The sequence below is a fragment of the Tamandua tetradactyla genome, chromosome 2 (assembly GCF_023851605.1).
Source record: "Tamandua tetradactyla isolate mTamTet1 chromosome 2, mTamTet1.pri, whole genome shotgun sequence".
In the NCBI taxonomy this organism is placed as follows: Eukaryota; Metazoa; Chordata; class Mammalia; order Pilosa; family Myrmecophagidae; genus Tamandua; species Tamandua tetradactyla.
In genome coordinates, this window is record NC_135328.1 from 57241782 (window position 1) to 57265842 (window position 24061).

General features: G+C 36.2%; 1 protein-coding gene and 1 pseudogene across 1 annotated transcript in view; both read right to left on the minus strand.

Annotated features, from left to right (window-relative positions):
* DCAF10 (DDB1 and CUL4 associated factor 10) overlaps positions 1-21062 on the minus strand; it is a 58871-nt gene extending 37809 nt beyond the window's left edge. The window contains exons 1-2 of the mRNA XM_077147656.1: positions 20443-21062; positions 9946-10059 (exon numbers count right to left, since the gene is read on the minus strand). Coding sequence (XP_077003771.1) covers positions 9946-10059; positions 20443-20993 — 665 coding nt within the window. The 5' untranslated portion in view covers positions 20994-21062. The remainder of the gene's footprint in view (positions 1-9945; positions 10060-20442) is intronic.
* On the minus strand, positions 11901-18142 carry LOC143673323 (thymosin beta-4-like; annotated as a pseudogene).
* Positions 21063-24061: the final 2999 nt, after the last annotated feature.

The following is a 24061-nucleotide window of genomic DNA, read 5'->3' on the forward strand; positions in this document are numbered from 1 at the left end:
TATAAATCCCATTTTGTAAAGGCAGAATAATCCCTATTCAATACTGCATATTTGAATCTGTAATTAGATCATCTCCCTGGAGATGTAACCCAATCAAGAGTGGTTGTTAAGTGGAATTGGGGGAAATGTGTCTCCACCCATTTGGGTGGGTCTTGATTAGTTTTCTGGAGTCCTATAAAAGAGGGGACATTTGGAGAATGAAAGAGATTCAGAGAGAGCAGAGTGGAATGATATAGCCACGAGAAACAGAGTCCATCAGCCAGCGACCTTTGGAGATACAGAAGAAAAATGCCTCCAGGGGAGCTTCGTGAAAGGAAGCCAGGAGAGAAAGCTAGTAGATGATGCCGTGTTCACCATGTGCCCTTCCAGCTTAGAGAGAAGCCCTGACTATGTTCACCATGTGCCTTCTCACTTAAGAGAGAAACCCTGAACTTCATCGGCTTCCTTGAACCAAGGTATCTTTCCCTGGATGCCTTAGATTGGACATTTCTATAGACTTGTTTTAATTGGGACATTTTCTAAGCCTTAGAACTGTAAACTAGCAACTTATTAAATTCCCCTTTTAAAAGCCATTCCATTTCTCGTATATTGCATTCTGGCAGCTAGCAAACTAGAATACCATCTGTACATAATGTACCCCAGAAAAGCCATGTTTTAATCCTGAACCAAACTTGTAGAGGCAGCCATTTCTTTTAATCCTGATTCAATATTGTAGGGTGGAAACTTTTGAATAGATTATCTCTACAGAGATATGGCACGTCCAATCGTGGGTGTGAACTTTTGATTAGATGGAGATGTAACGCCACTCATTCAGACTCACCCTGAATTAGTTTACTAGAGTCCTTTAAGAGGGGACCAATGTGGAAAACACCTCAGATGTAGATGCTTGGAGAATAGTTGCTTCAGAGCTGATAGAGACAGACACAGATGTTTGGAGATGCCTGGAGTACAGATAGAACAGATGCTTAGATGTGGGCAAAGCCCAGCAGTGGTTGCCATGTGCCTTCCTATGAGACGCTAAGCAAGCCAGAATCTCGAGTTGTGTCCCAGAGATGCTGAGTAAAGGCCCACAGCCACTTAGTGAGGAAACCACTGGCATCCGAAGCTTGAAGCAATGGAACTGGGAACAGATCAGCAGACACTAGCCATGTGCCTTCCCAGCTGACAGAGCTGTTCCAGAAAGCATCAGCTTTTCTTAAGTGAAGGTCACCTCTTGTTGGTGCCTTAATTTGGACATTTTCACAGCCTTAGAACTGTGAACTTGTAACTTATTAAATTCCCTTTCTGAAAGTTATTCCATTTCTGGTATACTGCATACCAGCAGTTTGAGAAACTAATACAATCATATTAAAACCTTGCATTGGTGTGATATACTTGTTACAATTGATGAAAGCACATTTTTATAACTGTACTACTAACTATAATCCATAGTTTAACTTAGGATTCACTGTATTGTACAGTTCTGTGTATTAAAAAAAATTTTATTCTAGGATTATATACACAACCTAACATTTTCCCTTTTAATGGCATTCAAATACATAATTCAGTGCTCTTAATTATGTTCAAATGTGCTACATTACCATCATCCATTACCAAAACTTTTCCATCATCCCAAATAGAAACTCTGTACATTTTAAGCCTTACCTCCCTAATCCAGACCCCCACCCCACCCCTGGTAACCTATATTCTAGATTCTGAATCTATGAATTTGCTCATTCTAATTATTTCATTATCAGTGAGATCATACAATATTTGTCCTTGATGTCTTCAAAGTTCATCCATGTGGTCACATGTTTCAGATGTTCATTCCTTTTTACAGGAATATTTGTATATTCCTGTACAAATACAGGAATATTTCATTGTGGGTATATACCACAGGGTTCTCAGACTCTAATTTTCACTAAAAGTAGAATAAAATGATATGGGTAACCAGTTTTCAATTTTGTCATTAAAGCCATTTCAAAAATACAAAACTACTACTGTTCCATGAAGAGATATTTTTAATACCAAACATATAGGAAGAATATAATCTTGGAATAAAAGCTACTTATGTTGAATTGAATAAGTTCAGCTTAATAAAAAATTCAATAAGTTGACTTAAGTTTTCTCATTTTCCCCCACAAATGAATTGCCTGTTGAAATTTTTGGTATTGGAGACTCACTGGTAAAGAAAGTAGATAAATTATAGAAAATTAAGAATATACACCAGAAGATCAATGCAGCTATGACAATTTTTATCCAAAAGTAAGCAGACACAAATAATGTGAAATGTTAGGCAAGTCTTTGGAGATGTGGCCTAACCCTCTCAAATTAAAACTCAATGTAGCCTAATAAGTTAATTGTAAAATACTTATTATCATCCCACAGTCCTACCAAACAGGAAACATTCCTTCACATACAATGAAATCTATGAGTCTCTGAATCATAAAACTTTTCCAAATGTCCCTTATCAATTCCCAACATGAAACTATAGTAGCTCTGGATAAACCAGTATCTGAATAAATTAACATCTTCATTATCAGAGGAAAATTTGTAAAGAATAAAAGCAGTGGAATGTGAATTCTCTGAAAACAAGTACAACATTTCATTGTACGAATGAAAGTGTTGAAACTTATTTAAAAAATTAAAAATCATGAAAATAAACTTTTTTCCATTTATATAACTTCATGTAAATTCTTAGAGCAAGAATGAATGGAAGCTTTTTGGTACAATCTTTCCAATAAAAATTATAATTATGATAGAAGAATATGACATCATTTCTTCATACTGAATTTTGTACTACAAAAAAAAGAGGGTAATTTCTGTATAAATATTCAAAGGCTTTATCAATTTTCCCAAAGGCATTTCCTTAGTCCTGTGAGATATTTGAATAATTCTTTGAAACGTCTATCATGTAACCATTCCTGTCATTTTCTTTTCTCTAATTGATAACTATTCCAACTCAGTACGATCCTCATTTGTCAATGATTTTATATGTAATCTGACCAGTTCTTTAACATCACTTTTAGGATTTTGTGGCATTCTACATCCTTTGCAAAAGAAGAAATTCAATATTATTAGGCTGTAAAAAGAAATGAAATTCTGATACATGTGACGACATTTATGAACCTTGAAGACATCATGTTGACTGAAAAAAGCCAGACAATAGAATAAATATTGTATGATCTCACTGATATGAAATGATTAGAATAGGCAAATCTATAGAGTCAGAAATTAGAATATAGGTTACCAAGGGCTGGGGTGGGGGCCGGGAAAGGGGAGTTAATGCTTAAATTGCACAGAGTTTCTGTTTGGATTAATAGAAAGTTTGAGAAATGGATGGTGGCGATGGTAGTACAACATTGTGAACGTAATTAACAGCACTAAATTATATATTTGAATGTGCTACAAAGGAGAAATGTTAGGTTATATATATGTTATTAGAATAAAATTTTTAAACAAAACACAGGACTAGAATAAAATTTTTAAACAAAACCCAGCAAACCCTAAGTTAAACCATGGACAAGTACAGAACAATTATAAAAAGGTTCTTTCATCATTAGTACATTTGATGTACCACACTAATGCAGGGTGGCATGATTTTTCCGTAAACCTACAACTTCTCTACTAAAATAATAAAAAAGAAATCTCAAGTTCCCATTGGTAAGCACTGCATTTGTGTATATTGTTTGAAATATTACAATCAGCAAGAAGTCAATAAAAACGTGGAAGGAAGAAATAGATGCTGTGATTTTAAATTGGTAGTAATTTTAAAGTCTCATATCACTAAGTAAATAATCTTATATTATGATGACCTTGGGGATTCCCCCTTTAATTTCATAATTGGGGAATCTGGATATTAAATGGACTCTTAAATCTATATACATAGTCCTAACTGAGAAGTTAACCCATATAATGAGCTACAGACTTTTCTTCATATTTTCCCCAAATATGAAGCAATCTAAAATATTTCCTACAACCATCAATGTTTTTATTTCACAAGATAAGCAAACCACAAAACTAAGAAATGAATTAGAAAACATAACCAAATACAAAATGATGATCTAGAATCAAACCAGCATGCCCACATCTAAGAGGAGTAGAATGAGGTAGTCTAACAGAACTGAATATGAAATTCAGCTCCAACACTCACTAGATTTAAGAACTTGAGCAAGTCTCTTTATTTCAGTTGAAGATTCTTCGTTCTTTAAAATGCGTACAATATCTTTCTCACATGGGGGTATTGTGAGGATTAAAAATTATAATATATGAAAAGCACTTCACAGAAGGTTTGACACATGGTAAACATTCAGAAAATCGAAGTTAGTATTATTAATAAGTAATGCACATTAAAGCTCATGCACCAGAGGTCCCCCCAGATCCTCACTGAAAACTCTTCAGTTATATGTACTTGTAAACAAGGTTCAAAATCCATTTTTTCTAACCAACAGATCAGAAGGAACAGATTCAAATTTGCAGGTGTAGGATGCTAGGGGAGGCATATAATAGCAACATATGAAAGCTGAATTGATAACATAAATTCTTAAGAGCAGTTAGTCAAGTCACTTCAAGTAGGACAAACAACTTGGTACAAATCTTTTCTTTGTGAAATAAGAACTTTCAAAATGACAAACTATTAGAAAAATTTAAAGAGTATAACAAACACTTGTGATACTTACTATAACCATTTTATCAAAATTTTAACATTTTACCTTTCAGATTTTTCTTGAATATTTAAACAGTTGAAGTACCCTCCCCAATCCCATTCCCCTCCCTCCCTCTCCAGAGGGAACCACTATCCAAAATTTGTTGTCATTCCCCACGCAAGTTTTTAATAAATTCAAACGTGTGTATCCATAAAAAATATATAGTTCTGTTTGCATTCTATTCCATTCAATAAATTAAAAAATCATTCAATAAATACTTAATGAATACCCCAACTATGTGCCAGGCACACTTCTAGGTGCTGGGGATAGAGCAGGGAACAAACAGATATAAATACCCGTTCTCCTCAAGCTTGTATTGTATGTTTTCAAATTTTATATAAATGGTATCACACCAAATAGCTAATTCTACAATTTGCTTTTCTGGCTCAACCTTGATTTCTGAGATGCATCTCAGATGCTGATACTTCTAGTTCATTTAACTGATGTATAGTATTCCATTGCATGCATCTACCACAATTTTTTAAATCTATTTTCTTTTTGATGAACATTCACATTTTTCCAACTCTTCACTATTACTAGCAATGCTATAATGAACATTTCTTTACCTGTCACCTAGTTTACTTGTGTAGTAATTTTTAAAAATATATATTGATCTTCAACTATACCAGAAGTTGCTAAATTGCTCAAAATAATTTTATAAATTTATCTTCTATCAATATAATAATATATAATTAATAATATCTAAGATTCCTATTTCTCAACATTTTTGTCAACATTTGGCATTGTTACTTTTATTTGCATTTCCACAGTACCTGTTAAGGTTGAAAATCCTTCCATATTTATTGCTCACTGTAATTTATCTTATGCGATTCTTTCCCTATTTTACTATAGCGTTTTTCTTACATATTCTGGATACTAATCCTTTCTTGGTTATACTCATTGGAAATAAGTTCTCTCACAAGCCTGACTAATTTCTTACATTTTTAGGATGTCTTTGGTTAAAATGAAGTTTAAACTTTTAATGCAGTTGAACTTATCAATTCTTAATGGTTTTTAAGAATTGGGTCTTAAAAAATTCTTTCTCATACTTAAATATACGCAATATTTTCTTCCAACATTTCCAAATTATGAAAGATATGCTTTCATAATTAGATCATTAATCTAACTGGAAGTTAAGTTTTAATTATAATGTGAAGGAGAGATCTAATTTTGTTATTTTTCCATATATATAACCAATTTCCTCTTTTCCATTTACTGCACAGTTCATTCATTTCCTACTAACGGGGTGCATACTCCCACCATCTTAGTCTTCTTCAAAATTCTCAGCTATTTTCGACACTTTGCTGTTCAACATGAATTTTTAAATCAGCTTTTCAAGTTTTATAAAAATCCCTGCTGGTATCTGATTAAATTGCACTGAATTTATAGACGACTTTCAGGAGACCTGACCTCTTTACATGATTTGTTTGCATAGGTACCTAGCAGCATGACCAACATGGATCCAATTTAAAATTGTTGGCTCAAGGGTTTTGGACCTCACGGTAGTGTGGATTTGGGCCTTATACATTCATGAGAGCTGTGGTTAGAAGTTCAGAAAGCAGATTTTCTGACAACTCTCTAGCCAGTGTCACAGTCTACAGCCCTTTGGGGTCCCAGCTTCATATAGTTTCCTACTAGACTCCTCCCTTTGTCTGGCCTCCAAATGAACTCTCCTGTCCCTAGTACTCCTTACAGCTGTCAAAACAGAAGTTCAGGGTCATCAAGATTTGGCAGATGCTTCCAAGGTGAAGCTAGTGGCATACCTGTTTACTTCTTTGCATACCTGCTTCCACTTTATTTTTGGCTCAAAGATTCCTTTTTTATCAGCTCCACCATTAAATTATATATGTATATTATATTTTATAATTAAAATATATATGTATTTTATATTTTATCCAGCATTTCTCTTTTTAGTAGGAAGGTTGGTCAGGATATTTTAAAATCTTTTATAGCTTAATTTTTATCTGCTTGATTTACTGGTTTCAGATAGAATTGTGTTAAAATCTATCACTATGGTTATAGACTTTAATTTCCTGTAATTTTGGTTTTGCTTTGTATATTTCAAGGCTATGTGCAAGATGCATACAAGTTCATGATTGTTATCTTCTCAGTGGATTTTTCCTTTTAATAATATGTACATACTACTGCACTTTATTAAAGCCTTTTATTTGCATTTGTACAATAATAATAATCTATTATCAGTTTTATTTTCCCATTTCTGGGTGATTTTATAACATAAATAACTTAAATTAATTATTAAAAATTGATTTCACCTGTTTTTTTAATGTGGCTGGTAGAAAATTTAAAATTATATATGTAGCTACCATTATATTTCTAATGGACAGCACTAATCTAGAGTTTTAGTTTTAACTGATTTAGACTTACATCCCCCCAAAAACCTAAATTATTATCTTTCTGTAGCAAATACTTAATAACATTTATCATTTTATCTAATTAAAGTTAACACCATTCTGGGCCGGCCATGGTGGCTCAGCAGGCAGAGTTCTTGCCTGACATGTCAGAGACCTGGGTTTGATTCCTGGTGCCTACCCATGCAAAAAACAAATTAATTAAATTAAATTAAAATTACAGCATTCTGGAATAATGATTTATCTATCTATAACGTGAGGTTGAACGTTACTGAGCCTTAGCATTTTGAAGGTATTACTGCATTTCCTCCTGTCGTCAACTGTTACTGATGAGAAATCTTCTGGTAGTTTAATTACCATATCTCTGGAGGTAATCTGGCTTCTAACTTTGGTGGCTTTTAAGATTCTCTCCTTCTTTTTTTGACATTCTAGAGATTCACTGCAATCTGTCTAGATATGGATTTACATTTATTTAATTTGCCTATTACCCCCACAGTTCATTTCTGACTCAAGGACTCAGGCTGTTCTTTCATGGTATCAATTATCAGCCAATCTATCTCCAAAAATGAGTTTTCCTTCATTCCCTACATTTTCTTTTTCTGCAATTCGTATTGGATATATGTCTAATTTAATCCTCTTTTAATTAAATGTTCATATTTTTACTTTTTTACTGTGTTCTGGATGGTTTTTTTTTTCTTTTTACATTTACAGTGTTTTATTTTTATGTCAGTGTAGCCTTTCACATTTGCCTAAAGGAGTTTCAATTGTATATTCTTTTATTTTTTATTAATGCAATTTTGTTGAGCTATATTCACACACCCAGGATGGGATTTTTAGTACTATCTTCAACTCACTAATTCTCTCTTCAGTGGTGTAAAGGGTAAAGTTTATCCCATTTATTGAGTTTTTTTATATACTAATTTTTAATTTCTAAAAGTATTAATTGGTTCTTTTCCATATTAACCTGCTCTTGTTTCATTTGATTTGTTTCATAATTTTGAGCTCTCTTTAAATGGAAGTTTTTCCTCAATTTATTTCTTTGAGCTACCTAAAAATGCTTAAAAGTCTCTTCCAATCAATGGAATGCTATGCAACTGTTAAAAATATTATCATTCCATGTGTACTGATATGGAATGATCTCTAATACATGTTAAATGAAAAAAGCAAGATATATAATACTACTATAGAATGCTACCATTTATATAAACATATATGTGTGTATGCTAGTACATGCATAAACTTTCTCAGAAAGGATAGGAAGAAATTGGTAATAGTGGTTGCCTCTGGGGATGGGAACTGAGTGGCTAGGGGACAAAGGTGGGAGATTGACTTACTTTTCACTGTTTACCCTTTTGTACCTTTTGAATTTTGTACCACGTGCATGTATTACCTAGTCAAAAAAAAATAAATAAAATATTTTATTTTTTAAATTAAAGTCTTTGTTGGACTACTCCATAAAATTAATTTAATCCAGAGAAAATGCCTATTCTGGTTGATTCTGTTATGATATTAATATTAATTTACTCATGAGTTTTGGAAATTTGGTTATGGGTTCATTTTGAGTAGGAAAGGTTTTTTAATTTTTTTTTATTTCCTCTCTCTTCCTTTTTAATGATTTTATAGTTGCCTCCACTTGCCTGCTGGGACCCCAGTCCAGAAGCAAGCCTTACAGAGATATTTCAGGGCTCTACTTTCATGATGATATTGGCAATAACAGATTCTCACTGACTCAGCAAGTGGCTTCATTCAATTCCTGGTCATGAGGTTTTATCTATAGCTGCTAAAATCTATAGCCTCATGTAGTAAATTTCTTTTTTTTTTTTTTTCTCACAAATGGGACAGACATTCCAACTAAATCCATGGCTTCAAGCAGTGATTCTGGATTTGGTTCTTAACTCATGTTGAATCCCTTTAGCTGACAGGAGCTAAGCTATTAGACAGCAGAACCTGTTTCCAAACTGAAAAAGTGGGTTTGTGATTTCAGGCCTGCTCACATGTATCTAAATTCCATTTCTGGATCACAAAAATGTTTATGTTAATTTAGAGCCTGGCAATTCATCTTTTGTGCTGTATAATTTAATCTATTGTTCTATGTATTTGGAGCATAGAGATTATATCAAAACTCAGTATGTTAGCCTGACTAGAAGTAATTTCTACACTTCCTTTTTAGAATATTAAAAGTAATAATTATAAAAGTAATTTCACATTATATAAATTTACAAAATAGAGAATTATTCATAATCCATCCATTCTAACTCAACCACTGTTAAGCATTTAAAAATATTTCCTTCTTTTACTTCCGGCTAATTTCATATTTGTACAATTTTTATCAAAATTTAATCCTTATTATGTCAAGCAACTGTATATGTTGCTATGTACTCTTTGACTATCATTTTAATGACTGCATATTAATCCACCAACCTATTCAACTGTTACTTAGTTCCCACATTACTGAGAATTTAAGGAGCTTCCGGAGCTTCCACCAATACTACAAAGAATTTCTCTGTGTGTGTGTTTTTTTCCCTTTCAATAGTTTGGAGTTTTGGGAGTGGTGGTAGTGATGATGGTGGCGGTGAGAGATGTTGAGCAGTGGGACTGCCATAATTCTACAGTGATCAGTAGCACAAAGGCATTTCAGGAATAGCATATGTGGCTGAGGTTCATAATGGTGATCCTGATATCCAAAGAGAAAAGATAAAATCATATGGAAGTAATGTAATTCAGAAAGATTTCATTCCAAAATGGTTAACAGTAAGTTTTGTCATTAAAAAAAAAAAGTGGTAAGTTTCACAAGGGATATGATTTACATTGCAAAATTTCACTAACTTTCCAAACAGAGTATGTTGGGCCATACTAATAAAATTAAGTTTCTTTTCCACTGTACTACTAACCTGATATTATTTACACAGTCTTCATGAGCTTCAGAAAGTGTTTTTATGTGCTTTGAAGATATAGGATCAAAAAGCAGGACTTCAGTCTGTTCACAAGCAACTGTCAGCACTGACCTGGAAATAAATAAACAACATATTTATCTTGTTTAGTTTCCTAGCATTTTCTTGCTATTGAATTCATTTCTTTATAATTATACAACTAATAGATGAATAACTTTTTTGGCCCATATTAGTAGCAAAGATTTAAAAGACAGATATTATCCAATGCTGACAAGAGTAGTAGGAAATGATACTCTCATTCATTACAGTGGAGTGTAAACTGGTACAGTTTATCTTTGGAGAGTGCCTCTGAAGTATCAAAATTTTAAGTGGGTATACCTTTTGACTCAACAATTTTGGAGGAGGGATTTAATCTAAAGAAACAGTCAAAAGTACAGAGGACCATATACAAAGATATTTCATTTTAAGAAGGAAAAATTGAAAATAACCTAAATGTACACAAATGGGGGAATGACTGATTATATGTCATTGTACAACCATACTTTGGAATACCATGCACTGGTAAAAACAAAGGGTAGCTTTATACGAGCATAAAAGAACACCAAAAGATTGTTAAATGAGAAAAGCTAGTTGCAAAAAAAGTTATGGGGAAAAATCACATATAACAAAATTATATATTTCTTTACTGGTATTTATAATAATGTACTATAAAAGATCTGGCATATATCCTACCAGACCAGTTTGATATAGACAAATCAATCTTTTCCTTTATGTTTTTTTTTTGTCCCTCGTTTGAGGCCTGATGTGTTACAAAGTTATATTCTTATAAACTTTTTATAAGCCCCATTTTGATTTGTGAAAATCTATTCTTTTATTTTTTTCTATTGTCTTAGTTACTGTGGGCCTTGCTGATTTAGATCTAGCAAGTGAAATTTAAGTCTTGGAAACTGCAGCTCTTTCCAATTTACAGTCCCAATAATAAATGACATTTTGCACACTGTGTCAGTTTGAATTTGTGGTGTACCCTAGAAAAGCCAGGTCCTTTAATCCTCATTCAATAGTGCTGTGTGGGAGCTTTTTTGATTATTCATGGGATGTGACCCACCCAACTGTGGGTGGTAACTTCTGATTACACGGTTTCCATGGAGATGTGTCTCCACTCATTTGAGGTGGGCTTCCTTACTGGAGCCCTTTAAGAGGGAACACTTTTTGGAAAAAGCTTGAGAGCCCATGCAGCCAGAGACCTTTGGAGATGAAGAAGAAAACATCCCCAAGGGAGCTTCAGGAAACAAGAAGCCTGGAGAGAGTTAGCAGACGTTGCTATGTTCACCATGTGCCTTTCCAGCTGAAAGAAACCCTGAACATCATCAGCCTTTTTGAATCAAGGTATCTTTTCCTGGATGACTTTGATTAGACATTTCTATGGCCTTACTTTAATTCAGACATTTTCACAGCCTTAGAACATATAAACTTGCAACTTAATAAATTCCCCCTTTTAAAAACTGTTCAAGAACAAAAAAACAAAGAAAAACAAAAAAGAATAATAAAAACTGTTCAGTTTCTGGTATACTGCAATCTGGCAACTTGCAAACTAGAACATACACTTAAGATGAAAGTGCGAAAGACTGAATTTTAAATAGCCAAACTACTCTTTCAGAATACACTCTTAAAAGAGAGTGGAAACATCTACTAAAGTGAAATCCTTTCTATATTTAGTAATCACAGAATTGTCCTTTACAGTGTGTTTATAGACATATTTGGACTTCAAAAGTTTAAAAATCTAAAGGATTTTTATGCTAGTTAATCATGAGTAAAATAATTTAAATTAATATCTACAATTTTAGGAGATATATAAAAGCCATTTCTTTTGTTAGAAGAACAGTGAAATGACATTTTCTCCTTTATTCTCATAAAAGTAAATGAATTTCTGATTTTAGGAGACTACTAATATAAGCATTATAAATGAGAGATGTGTAAAATTGATAGTCATTGTTTTGGTTTAATCCAATTACAATTTATTTCTGTACATGATGTGATACATAACTTTTCTTAAACCGGCAAGTCATTTGTCCCAATATCAAAACTTATCCTTTGCTCAATGGTTTGAAAAGCCATCTTTAATATATGTAAATTTTGATTTTGGACTCGATATTCTATTCTGTGAAACAATACCATGGCACTATTTTAATTTCTAAAAGGTTTATAGCATGCTTGATATGTGACAAGGCAAGACTCCTTCATTGCTTTATACACTTTTTTTTAAATGTCAACTTAGAACCAAATAAAAACATTTGTTTCTTTACTTTAAAGTTACATATTATGTTGGTTCGAAATAGGTTTTACACCTTTATTCGTCCTTCTCATCAGGGTTGATCCAAGTGGTTTTCATCTGAGTCAAAAAATTAAATCCACTCTCAAAGGATTCACCACCATTGTGCTAATGGCAATTCTGGAAAAGGGGTTTCCCAAATATTCTGGGCAAAGTAATTCCTGGTTAAGTTTAATGCCTCCCACCCCAACGCTGGTCTTCGTTAAAGGGAAGAACTGTACTTCTTTAAAGGAGTAAATTAGATTGCACTAAAAAAACTCGGTCACAACACTTTGCAGGACAGGTCATTGATGCCTATAAACATTTTATCTTGGATAATTTGATGTTTCCTCTTCCAGATGAATTTTAGATCTAAAAGTCAAGTGTCCCTAAACAAAACAATCTTGTTGGGATACTTTTTGAGACAGGGGCAATGACATTGCAGATTATTAACTGGGTAGAATTTATATTGTATGACACTGAATCATCCTATGTGATAACATACATACTTGTCCAATATTCAAGAGTAACTTAGCAATTCCTGAACTTGTGAACTTCCTTATATATTTAGAATCAACTTTTCAAGTTACACACACACACAAATTCAGCTTGATCAAGTTAATAAAGACTGCATTAAATTTATAGAAAAGTTTATATAGTATTGATATCTTTACAATATGGAACCTTCTAATTCAGAAACGTCACCAAGAAGTTACGATATAGAGGATGATTATGATCAATGAATCGTTACAGACAGTCCTTTTTACTCTCTAGTATATTAGAACAGACAGAAGAAAACACCTGAGATCTCGGAATTGTAATCTAGCTGATGATCTCTGATAACGATTGTATCACTATATAGCCTTTATCTTGTGATTGTAAAAACCTGTAACTGACCCTCACTTATACCCCTTATCCTATATTTCAACTTTAGAGTCCTATGATCACTAAAGACAGACCATAATGTTTATTAATGACAGGGCTTGAGTCAGCCCAGAACTAACCTACCCCAATTCCAAATCATCTTTAACTTGGCCATCTTGAGTCATTCTGCTCAACACCCATCTTTGGTACTAGCAGTTCCAAATTACTGCAGTTCAAGGAGACAAATTTTTAAGCCAATAGGCAGTCTGACATCCTGCTACATACCTAGCAATAAATTCTTCTCTCTTTGAAACCCTAGTGTCTCAGGAATTGGTCATTTGAGCACACTGGGCAGAGAACCCACCGCTTTTGATCAGTATCATAAACACAGCAAATCTTCATTTATTTATGCCTTTTATAACTCTCTCACTATAATTTTATAGTCTTCTCTATACGGGTCACATTTATCTTTTGTTAGATATGTTCCTGGGTACTTGAAAATTTTTGTTGCTATTGTAAATTTATTTTAAAAATTTTGCTTTGCTTGTTGCAAATGATATTTGCATATTATTATTCATCCATCAATCTATTTTAACATTTTATAGATTATCTTAGGTATTCTTTATAGACAATCATATTATCTACAAACAATTGTTTTGTTTTGAACACCTTTTCCTTGCTGCCTGGCTAGGACTTCCCATACTGTGGAAATGTAGATAGCAAGCCAATCTCAAAAACTCTTCGACTTATTCCTGATCTTCAAGAATACTTTCAACATTTCACCATTAGAGACAAAGTTTGCTGTAGGTATTTTGGGTGGATATTACTGGATTAAGTAATTAACTCCCACTCCAAGTTTTCTAAGTTTTCATGAATATGTTAAATTGTATATTTCCAGTTATATATATGAACATGTTAAATTCAGGACTGAGATAATACTATAATATTTTCCTTTAATATGTATGCAGCATTTTACATTGATTTTCTCATGTTCAAATAAAAAATTTTCCTACCACATTGCTAAATTCAGCTTGCTAATATTTTGTTTAGGATTTTTGTATTCTTCAGTAAGACTACACTGTAACTGCTTTCCTGTACTATTGTCAGATTTTAGTTAAAGCTTATGCTAACCTTATGAAAAGAGTAAAAGAGTATTCTTTGGTATTTTATAGACTAGAATAGTTTGTATAAATTTGGAATTATTTCTTTAACGTTTGACAGAACCTGCCTATAAAACTGTCTGGGCCTGGAGTTTATTTTGTGACAAATTTGTAACTACTGATGCATTATCTTTTTTTTTGGCATGGGCAGGCTTCTGGAATCAAACTCAGGTCTCTGGCATGGCAGGCAAGAATTCTGCCACTGAGCCACCATTGCACCACCCGACACATTATCTTCAATGGTTACGTTACTAATTGGGCTTTCTATATTTTACTATTTTCAGTTTTGGTAATTTCTCCTATTCTAAGAATTGCCCTGTTTCACTGAGGTTTAAAGATATACTGGCATAAATTTGTTCACAATATCTTCTACTTTTTAAAGTTTGTAAGCATATTATATATACAGAAGGTACACATATCAAGAATGTAGCACAATAAATTATATTCCAAAGGGAACACTCATGTAACCATCAACTAAGTAAAAAAACAGAATGTTATCTATGTTCCAGAAGCACCCTTTTCTACCTCATATACCATTCCTTTTTGACTCCCCAAAGGTGACCACCATCTTAATTTCTAATGCTACTTTTTAAAAAACTTTTAATAAAAGAATACATTGGTTACATCTGTACATTATTGTTTTATGAGATTCATTCACATTGTTGGTAGAGTTCTTGCATTGTCATTACAGAATGTTACTCCAATGGACAAATATACAAGTTATTTATCTATTTACTGTTGTGCTGCTTCCAATTTTAAATAAGCTCTTTTAAATTCTTTTACATATCCCGGAATGTACATCTGTATGCATTTCTATTGGACATATAACTAGGAGAAAAACTGCAAATTATAGGGTTTGAGTTTGATTAACTAAGAAGTTAGTGGCAGTTTTACAAAGTAGTTACTTTCTGCTATTTTTTCCCTCCTTTTATCTTCTTTAGGTATAATACGTCTTTCTCTTTGTAACTTCATGAGATAAAGGCTTACTTAGTTTGATGACTTACAGGCTTTTTTCTCTTCTAATATATGCATTTAAAGCTACAGATTTTTCACTATTCATGGTTTTAGATGCATCCCAGAAATTTTGATAAGAAGTGTTTTCATCATTCAGTTCAACAGTTTATAATGTATACTGTGATTTCCTTGACTCACAGGTTATTTAGAAGGGTGTTTCCAAACATGATTTTCCTGCTATTCATTTCTAGCTTAACTGGAGAACATACTCATTTAATCCTTTGAAATTCTGAGATGTGCTTTTTGCCTTATCTGATGTTAATATAACTTTCTACCTTGCCTGATATATAGCATACCAACTTTTAGTTAATTCTGCAACAGTATACCTCCACATTCTTTTACTTTAAACCCTTCTGTATACTTATGCTGCATGTATGGTTTTTTGTTTTTTTTTGGATTCACGTGAATAGTCAGGGAACTTTCACCTATTTTTCAAATTCCAACCAAAAGCTAAATACAATTGGAAAACTATAAGCACTAGTTTTACTCCAAAGGAGTAGGTACATTCAGATGTGCTCCAATAAAGTTGCAAGTATTTTTTTTCAGGTTTTAAAACTTTTTATTTGCATATTTAAAAAACTGTGCATTCCAATACTTAAAATAATTTGAACAACAACAAAAAAATGGCACTCTGCGTAAACTGCATTTTACAGCCTGTAGCACATCTTGGACCAGCTTTGCTTTTACTCTAGATTCACGTTGTCCCACCCAGCTTCTTTCTTCACCAACATGCAAGTTCTTTTCCTACCCTGTTAGCAGGACAGGCAGCTGGGAGAGGCAGGAGCAGCGATTCGTTGACGTGAAAAGGGGCAGCACAGTCATTTAAACTTGATCTGACCTCTTTGCATCTTACAAAGTTAACAGGTAAAAGAAGTAAAATAAGAAAGCAATGCTTGTGGAACTGTACAGTGCATATAGGCATGGCACCCCTCATTACGTTTTGCCTGCTTGCTTCTCCTGTTCAATTGTTTCTTTGGAAGACAGTGGATTTCTCTCTTGCGTTTCTGTCTTCTTCAATTTCGACTTAACCGAATTTCTCAACCTCAGCCTTATCGGGTTTGTCAGACATGGTTGTAGAAGACAAGCGAGTCTTTAGCATAAAGCCTTCATGTTTTTCTGGTTTTTGGACACTGGTCTGGCCTATTTTCAGCCCTTCTATAATTTCCCAGCTGTCTGTTTCCATACAAACATTTCATGTATGGTATACAACCAATGGCTCACAATATCATCACATAGTAGCATATTCATCACCATGATCACTCTTCGGAACAGTTGCATCAAGAGGGCTCCGTGCTGGAGGAAGCAGTCCTTTCCAATATATGGACACTCTGCCTACTCTCCCTTTGGGAGGATGTTGAAGAGGCATTTCTATGGGTTGGGGTGGATGTTTTATGAGCAGGGGAGATGCCCTTCTTGTCAGAACCCATAGTTGCAAGTTACAGGCTAGTTACATGCACTTAAAAGCATCCCAGTCTTGTTGAAAACTCACAAAGAAGTAGATGATTTTTTCAGCTTTATTCCATTTCATGAATCAGCTTTGACTAGAAAATGAGGCAAATTTTGAGGATGTCCAAAATACACTGTGAATACTGAAGTTAAAAGCTTGCCTCCAACAGAAGCATTGTTAAATTGGCCTTGTCTCCCATAAATGCAACACGATATGCCTGCTGAGATGATCCGGGTAAATTACAGGGGTGCTGCTTAATTTCCTTCTCTGGCTGTTTTCCCAGCAAGGAGCAGAAGCTGACTGTGGGTATTAACTTTAGATTAGAGGGAGATGTGACTCCATCCATTCCAGGTGGGCCTTGACTGGAATCCCTTCAGGACAGGCCAGACAGACACCCTCGAATTTACATCTGGAGGGCGAGTGCAGGTGCTGCGGCGGGCTGTCGGAAGGCTGGTCGGGGAGCGGAGGTATGGGCGCCGCCTATGCGGTGCCACGGTCTCCAGCACCGACAGCCCTAATATTTTATTTTTGACATATTCTCATTCTTTTACAAATCTCAAGTCCACTAAAGATTCTTACTGTTTTATGTTAATATTCTTTTAGATTTACAAGTATAATTACTTTTACTGTGTTTTTCATTCCTTTCTGTACCCCTGACCCTCCATCTGAGATAATTTTCCTTTTCCCTGAAGACTTTTTGGTATATATTTCAGTGTAGGTCTGACGATGAATTCTCTCAATTTTTATTCATCCAACATGTCTTTATCTTTATTCTTGATAGATCTGTATATAAAATTCAAGGTGAGGAATTATTTCATTTCACCTCTTTTAAAACAACTGTTTTCTTCTGACTTCCGTCATTCTTGTGAATTTAGCTCTCTACGACTCCTTTGAAAGTAATCCATCTCTTTGTTCTAGCTGCTTTTAAGATAGTCTCTTTGTTCAAATGTTATGTTTCGTTTGTTTAATTTTAGCAGCTTTATTCTTGTACGTAGGTGTAGTTTTTTTTTATTTATCTCTTGCTTGGGATTTGTGAATCTATGCCTTGATGACTTCTGTCAATTTTTAAAATTTCTCAGCTATTATCTCTTCATATATTATTTTATACCATTTTCTTTCCCATATCCTTCTGAGATTCCCCTCTACATATAAATTAAGATCTTTTCACTATCTTATGGTCCTTATGTATCTCGTCTCTATATTCTAAATTACTGTATTTTGACTTCATTCTGTGTATTTTCTTCTTCCCCATGCACAAGCTCACAAATTCTTTAGCTGTGCCTATCCTCTATTGTCAAATCATCCAGTGTTCTCAGTGACTTCTACCTGGTAATCTGATTTAATGCATATATGATTGAAGGATCTGTGAAATTGTCTCATTTAAACAGAAATATCATTTATCTGTAAATTTATTTTAAGACCTACAAAAATGTTGGGCATATTATAGATAATAATATAGATAATACTAAAAAATTAAAATTAATTTCACTCATCATCTTGACATGGATGAAAAACAATGAAAATATGCCACATTGGTCAGGACATGGGGAGTACAAGCACTTTCATATGTGGCTGATAGAATAAGAATTGGTACAATCAATAGGTACCAAAAATATTTATAACCCTTAGGATTTACCCTAAGGACATAAATCTAAAATATTTGCTCATAGAGTTTTATACAAACTAAAGAAAACTGGAAATTGTTGTAGAAGTCTATTTATTAACATAAGTAGTTCACGATATACTGTAAGAAAAAAGCAGGCTACAAAACAAACATATACAAAGAAAATATTGCCTTGTATATCCATTTTGTTTCTGGGATCATTAAGCAATGTTTAGCCTCTTTTTGTTCATTTTTTGTCTGTTTTCTACAATAAGCATATATTAATTGTATAATTAAAAATTATTAGATTAAGTACCAGAGTATCTAATCATCACTTACAAAAATGTGTCTATTGGAAAATTCAGTCCAGATTTGAACTAAAATTATCTGTAATATATCCCTTATTCTAATAGCACTGGCAGTGGGAATTTATTCTTCATCATTCATTTCACCCTCCCACCCCCTACCTCAAATTTTACCTCCAAAGAGTAGGAACAGCTATTTTTTAAGTTTTCACAGTATCTACTGGAAGTCAGGAGGAATGGGGCCAAGACACAGGAGAGAGGGACTGAATGTTTATGAAAAGCAGATTCCTGGCCTTTTGGGGGAAGCTTTAGGTATAGGGCTTGGTTCGAGCAGTGAGGAGAGATTCTGTGAAGAAGCTACAACAAAGATTCTCCTCTCAGCAATTTTCCCCCTTACTCAGATGTGCTTTCACTGCTACAAGCTCCATTCAACTGCTGTAGACTTCAGATAATCTAGTGACAGGTCTGATTAGGAAGAAGTATCTCCATCAGCAAGTAGAATAGAGCTTGCTTGCTCACATGATTCCAGATTGTTACTTTGCTACTTCCTTAGGGTATTTTAGATCTTTCTTTACTAATAGTTTTCACTTGGTTAACCTAGTGTTTCTCAGTTTCTCTAAACATGACTTCTGCCTCTTCTATCACAGGTCTTCTGGCATACCAGTTCCTTCATCTGAGATACTTCTACCCACCTTCAACCCTATCTCGATTATTATTTTTTTAAATCTCGGTTCACATATCTCTAATACCCTAGTCTAGCCCACAACAGGTTCGTCCAAGCCCTTATCTCAATTTTTAAATATACATTATGCATTATTTAGTATGATAATCTGACTAGTATTTAGTTGGATCAACAACTCCCAAGCTCCACGAAGGCAGTGCCATTAGCTCATTTCGCTCACCACTGTTACCCCTGCATTTGGAACATAGAAATTGCCCGACAAATATAAGCCAAATGGGAGAATGAATGAATGAGCTTAGCAAATGACTGGTAATCCAGAGACCATGAGAGGGTAAAAATTATATTAACTATGCTATCGCCTAGTATAAATCTGTTTGTAATTTTTTTCTTTTGATTGCTGTTAAACTTATTTGTGCACTCACAAGACAAACTTTTGAAAATAAAATTTTTTTAAAATAAATATTATTTTGAAAATTTCCCATAGCCCAAAGTAAACCGAGGTCAAACATGATTTAGTTAATCATCCTGGAAAAATGCTAGATGCCCTTAACACGACTCTACTCTGCCCTGCGAATGTCAAAAATTCCCCCAAATCACGAGAGAAACAAGTCTGCAAAGTCTTAGTGGCTTGCTAGGGCAAAGGGATGCATACTTATTCCCTCAGGGCAAGTCCAGCACGGTGTACAGGGAATCTGTGGGCTCCCTAATCTTGAGAAGACATTGGTGAGAAAAATGAAGGCCTATGGTGGTAGACAAAGAATGGACATTTATTCAAAACACGTTTACTGAGTACCTACTGTGTACAGTAAAACCCAAGTTCTGGGCTCGGATACACCTGCTGCGTGGCTTAAAGCATTTCTCCTCGTCAGAGCCTCAGGGTTCCCAAGGGCGAACAACTGAGGCCCGGGCGTGCCTACTTCGATGGGCCACGAAGGGGGAATCCATCAAGATAACGATAAAGCGCAACACAAAGTGCCAGGGGGCATGAGGTCCAGCTGCCCCAGACAGACTCGCAAACTCCGGCCCGGACCGGGGAAAGCGAGCGCTGGGCGGCCTTGGTGGGCAGCAGAGCCCGGCGGCGGCGGATACCCGCCCTGCGGGGGGCCGCGCTTACCCGTCTGGCGAGTACTCGAGGTTGAAGACGGCACCGTGTGTGCGGGTACTGAGGTACACCGAATCCGCGGGGTGGATGGAACCATAGAGGTTAGTCATGGTGCGGAAATTGTCCCTCGCCGGGTCCACGAACAGCCCGCGGCCCAGGCTGCGCTCACTCAGCCACCCAAACAGCCGGGTGCCAGGGCCGCCCAGGCCGGTACTGAGGCCGTACCGGCCGCGGCTTCCGACCCTGCAGTCTGGCCCCCGCCGCCGGTGCGTGGGAGAAGACGGCGACTGCACCCCATGGGCGGCAACAGTCAAGGGATCCGGAGCTTCGGCTTGCCGGAGCTTTCCGGTGCACGCGATCGCGGGCGGCGAGGGGGCACTAAGGCGGCGAGAGTTCCGGACGGGAGGCGGGGGAAGGGCTGCGTCAGCCCCAGGATGCAGGGGCGCGGGTGGGATTTGGGGCGACCGGACAGCTGACGCCTGCTCTCCGTGACGCGCCGACTCCTCAGCCCCGGGTCCAGCCGCTTCGTCCCCTTGGGGGCTACCGGGCCCTAAGGGAAACATGACCAGCGCCCCCACCCCCCCGCTCCGGCCCACTGCCCAGCCGGCCAACACCTCAGTGCTCCCGCTCCGGCTGCCACTTCCGGCGTGCGGCCGAATAACACCGCCGGCTGGAAATCCGGGCTCCCCCCCCCCCCCGCTACGCTCGCCGGGGACCGGGAAAACGGGGACACCGCCGCGTCCCCGAGAACCGAAGATGGGGTATCGGTACGCCACAGGGCTGAGCCGGGCCCTGGTTGTATAGGGCAGTGTTAATATCTTGGCGCCGCGTGCGAATGATAGTCTGAATTGTTAGTGGCCGTGTCTGTGTGTGTCTGACTAATCAGTCATACGAGGCTCGGCATGATTATGTACATTGTCGCCACTTTACAATGAGCATCTGTGAGGGGAAGAAATTAGCATATTACATACAGGACACATAATAAAAATGACATGGTATACTACCTACCCAAGAGTGGGAGTCTCGGACTTTAGGTTAAGAACTGTTTCTAAAATGCCTTAGCCTTAAAAGTGCTGGAATATGGAGGCCTATGGGAGCCCTGAATATCTGCCCAATTTCCAGTTCGTGCCTAGTAGAAAGTTTTATCAAGACCAAAGCCTTTCTTTCTCTAGGGAGCAGCATATATTCAACCAGGAGTCATTAATTGGAGCTGGAAACCTAAAAATCAACCTTACAAGCAACAGGGCATAGGGTCACTCCTGCTTCTAATCTGCTAGGCAGGACATGGAGGCCCTGCACCACTGCTGTGAGGATAAGGAAATAAGGAGAACTAGTTTCCAGAAAAGGGTTAACAGGAACTGGAGTTTTCTTGTAGGAGGGACCCTCAGTAAAAGGATCTCCAGATTCCAGGAGACATAAAAACAGACAATGCTATAGGCCTTGAAGAGCTGTGCTGTAGAAAGCATTTAGTGACTGTGAGGATAGAGGTCAAAGTGGAGATTGATTGAAAGAAGAGAATCACACTCAGAGAAGGCTGAACATTCAGCACGTCTTCCCACAAGGAAAGGCTGGTGATTAGTCAGTTCTAATGCCAATAAGCTGGTTGGGAAAAAGGGCAAGAAGCAGGGGTAGAGGTCTGAATTGTTAGTGGCCTAAACATTGTTAGATATGTTTGTTAACTCCGGCTGCACCATATAGGCCTGGAACACTGGCTCAACACCACCAATGCCAAGAATCTTTCCTTACTCACTCTGGCTACAAGCAAGCTCTTTCTCCTCTAATCACCTATGGCATCAAAAATCTCAGACCTGCAAATGGTACAACCGCTGTGGAAGGCATTTTGGCAGTTCCTCAGGAAGCTAAGTATAGAATTGCCATATGACCCGGCAACATCATTGCTAGGTATCTACTCAGATGATATGAGGGCAGGGACACAAGTAGACATTTGCACACCAATGTTTATAGCAGTATTTACAATTGCGAAGAGATGGAAACAGCCCAAATGTCCATCAACAGATGAGTGGCTAAACAAGCTGTGGTATATACATACGATGGAATATTATGCAGCTGTAAGACAGAATAAAGTTATGAAGTATGTAACAACATGGATGGACTTTAACGACATTATGTTGAGTGAGATTAGCCAGAAACAAAAAGACAAACACTGTATGGTATCACTGATATTAGTGAATAAACTAACTGACATTGTGTATAAACTTGGAGAATTTCATTGGTAACAGACACCATCAGGAGATAGAAATAGGATAAGATATTGGGTAATTGGAGCTGAAGGGATACAGATTGTGCAACATGACTGATTGTAAAAACTCAGAAATGGATAGCACAATACCACCTAACTGTAGTACATCTATGTTAGAACACAGAATGAAGCTGAATGTGAGAATGATAGAGGGAGGAGGGTTGGTGACACAAATGAAATCAGAAAGAAAGATACACAATAAAGACTGAGATGGTATAATCTAGGAATGCCTAGTGTGTATAATGATAGTGACTAAATGTACAAATTTAAAATGTTTTTGCATGAGGAAGAATAAAGGAATGTCATTACTGCAGGGTGTTGAAAATAGATGGTAATTAATATTTAAAAATTTTAACTTATGTGTGAGACTAAAGCAAAAAATGTTTATTTGGTACAAAATTTATATTTTGACTAGTGCAGTTTCTAATATACTTATGTGACAGCTTAATGGAACACCATAAGTACATGGAACCTTGAGTAGGGCATAAGATTTTGTAGATTTGTCCAGAGTGATGCCCCAATAAATCTCAGAGTGATTTGAACAGTGAGGAAAAAAGTATTTGCGAAGTTCCCTTGGGGGAATGGTGAGAAAGGGGGAAAATTCAAGTTCCCCCGGTGGAGAATTCTTGATATTCTCACAAACAGTGGGGAAACCCAAAGCAATAGGCTAAGCCACCAGTCTTGGGGTTTGTTCAATGAAACTTAACTCCACAAAGGATAGGTCAAGCCTACTTAAAATTAGGTCTAAGAGTCACCCCCAAGAGAACCTCTTTTGTTGCTCAGATGTGGTCTCTCTCTCTCAGCCAACACAACATGCTAACTCACTGTCCTCTCCCTGTCTACATGGGACATGACTCCCAGGGATGTGGACCTTCCTGGCAATGTGGGACAGAAATCCTAGAATGAGCAGGGACTCGGCATCAAGGGATTGAGAAAACCTTCTTGACCAAACGGGAAGAGCAAAATGAGACAAAATAAAGTGTCAATGGCTGACAGATTCCAGAGTCAAGAGGTTATCCTGGAGGTTATTCTTACGCATTAAATAGATATCACCTTGTTAGTGACGGTGTAATGGAGAGGCTGGAGGGAAGTGCCTAAAAATGTAGAGCTGTGTTCTAGTAGCCATGTTTCTTGAAGATGATTGTACAATGATAAAACTTTCACAATGTGACAGTGTGATTGTGAAAACCTTGTGTCTGATGCTCCTTTTATCTACCTTATCAACCGATGAGTAAAACATATGGCATAAAAATAAATAATAGGGGGAACAAATGTTAAATTAAATTTAGTAATTGAAATGCTAGTGATCAATGGAAAGGAGGGGTAAGGAATCTGGTATGTATGAATTTTTTTCTGTTGTCTTTTTATTTC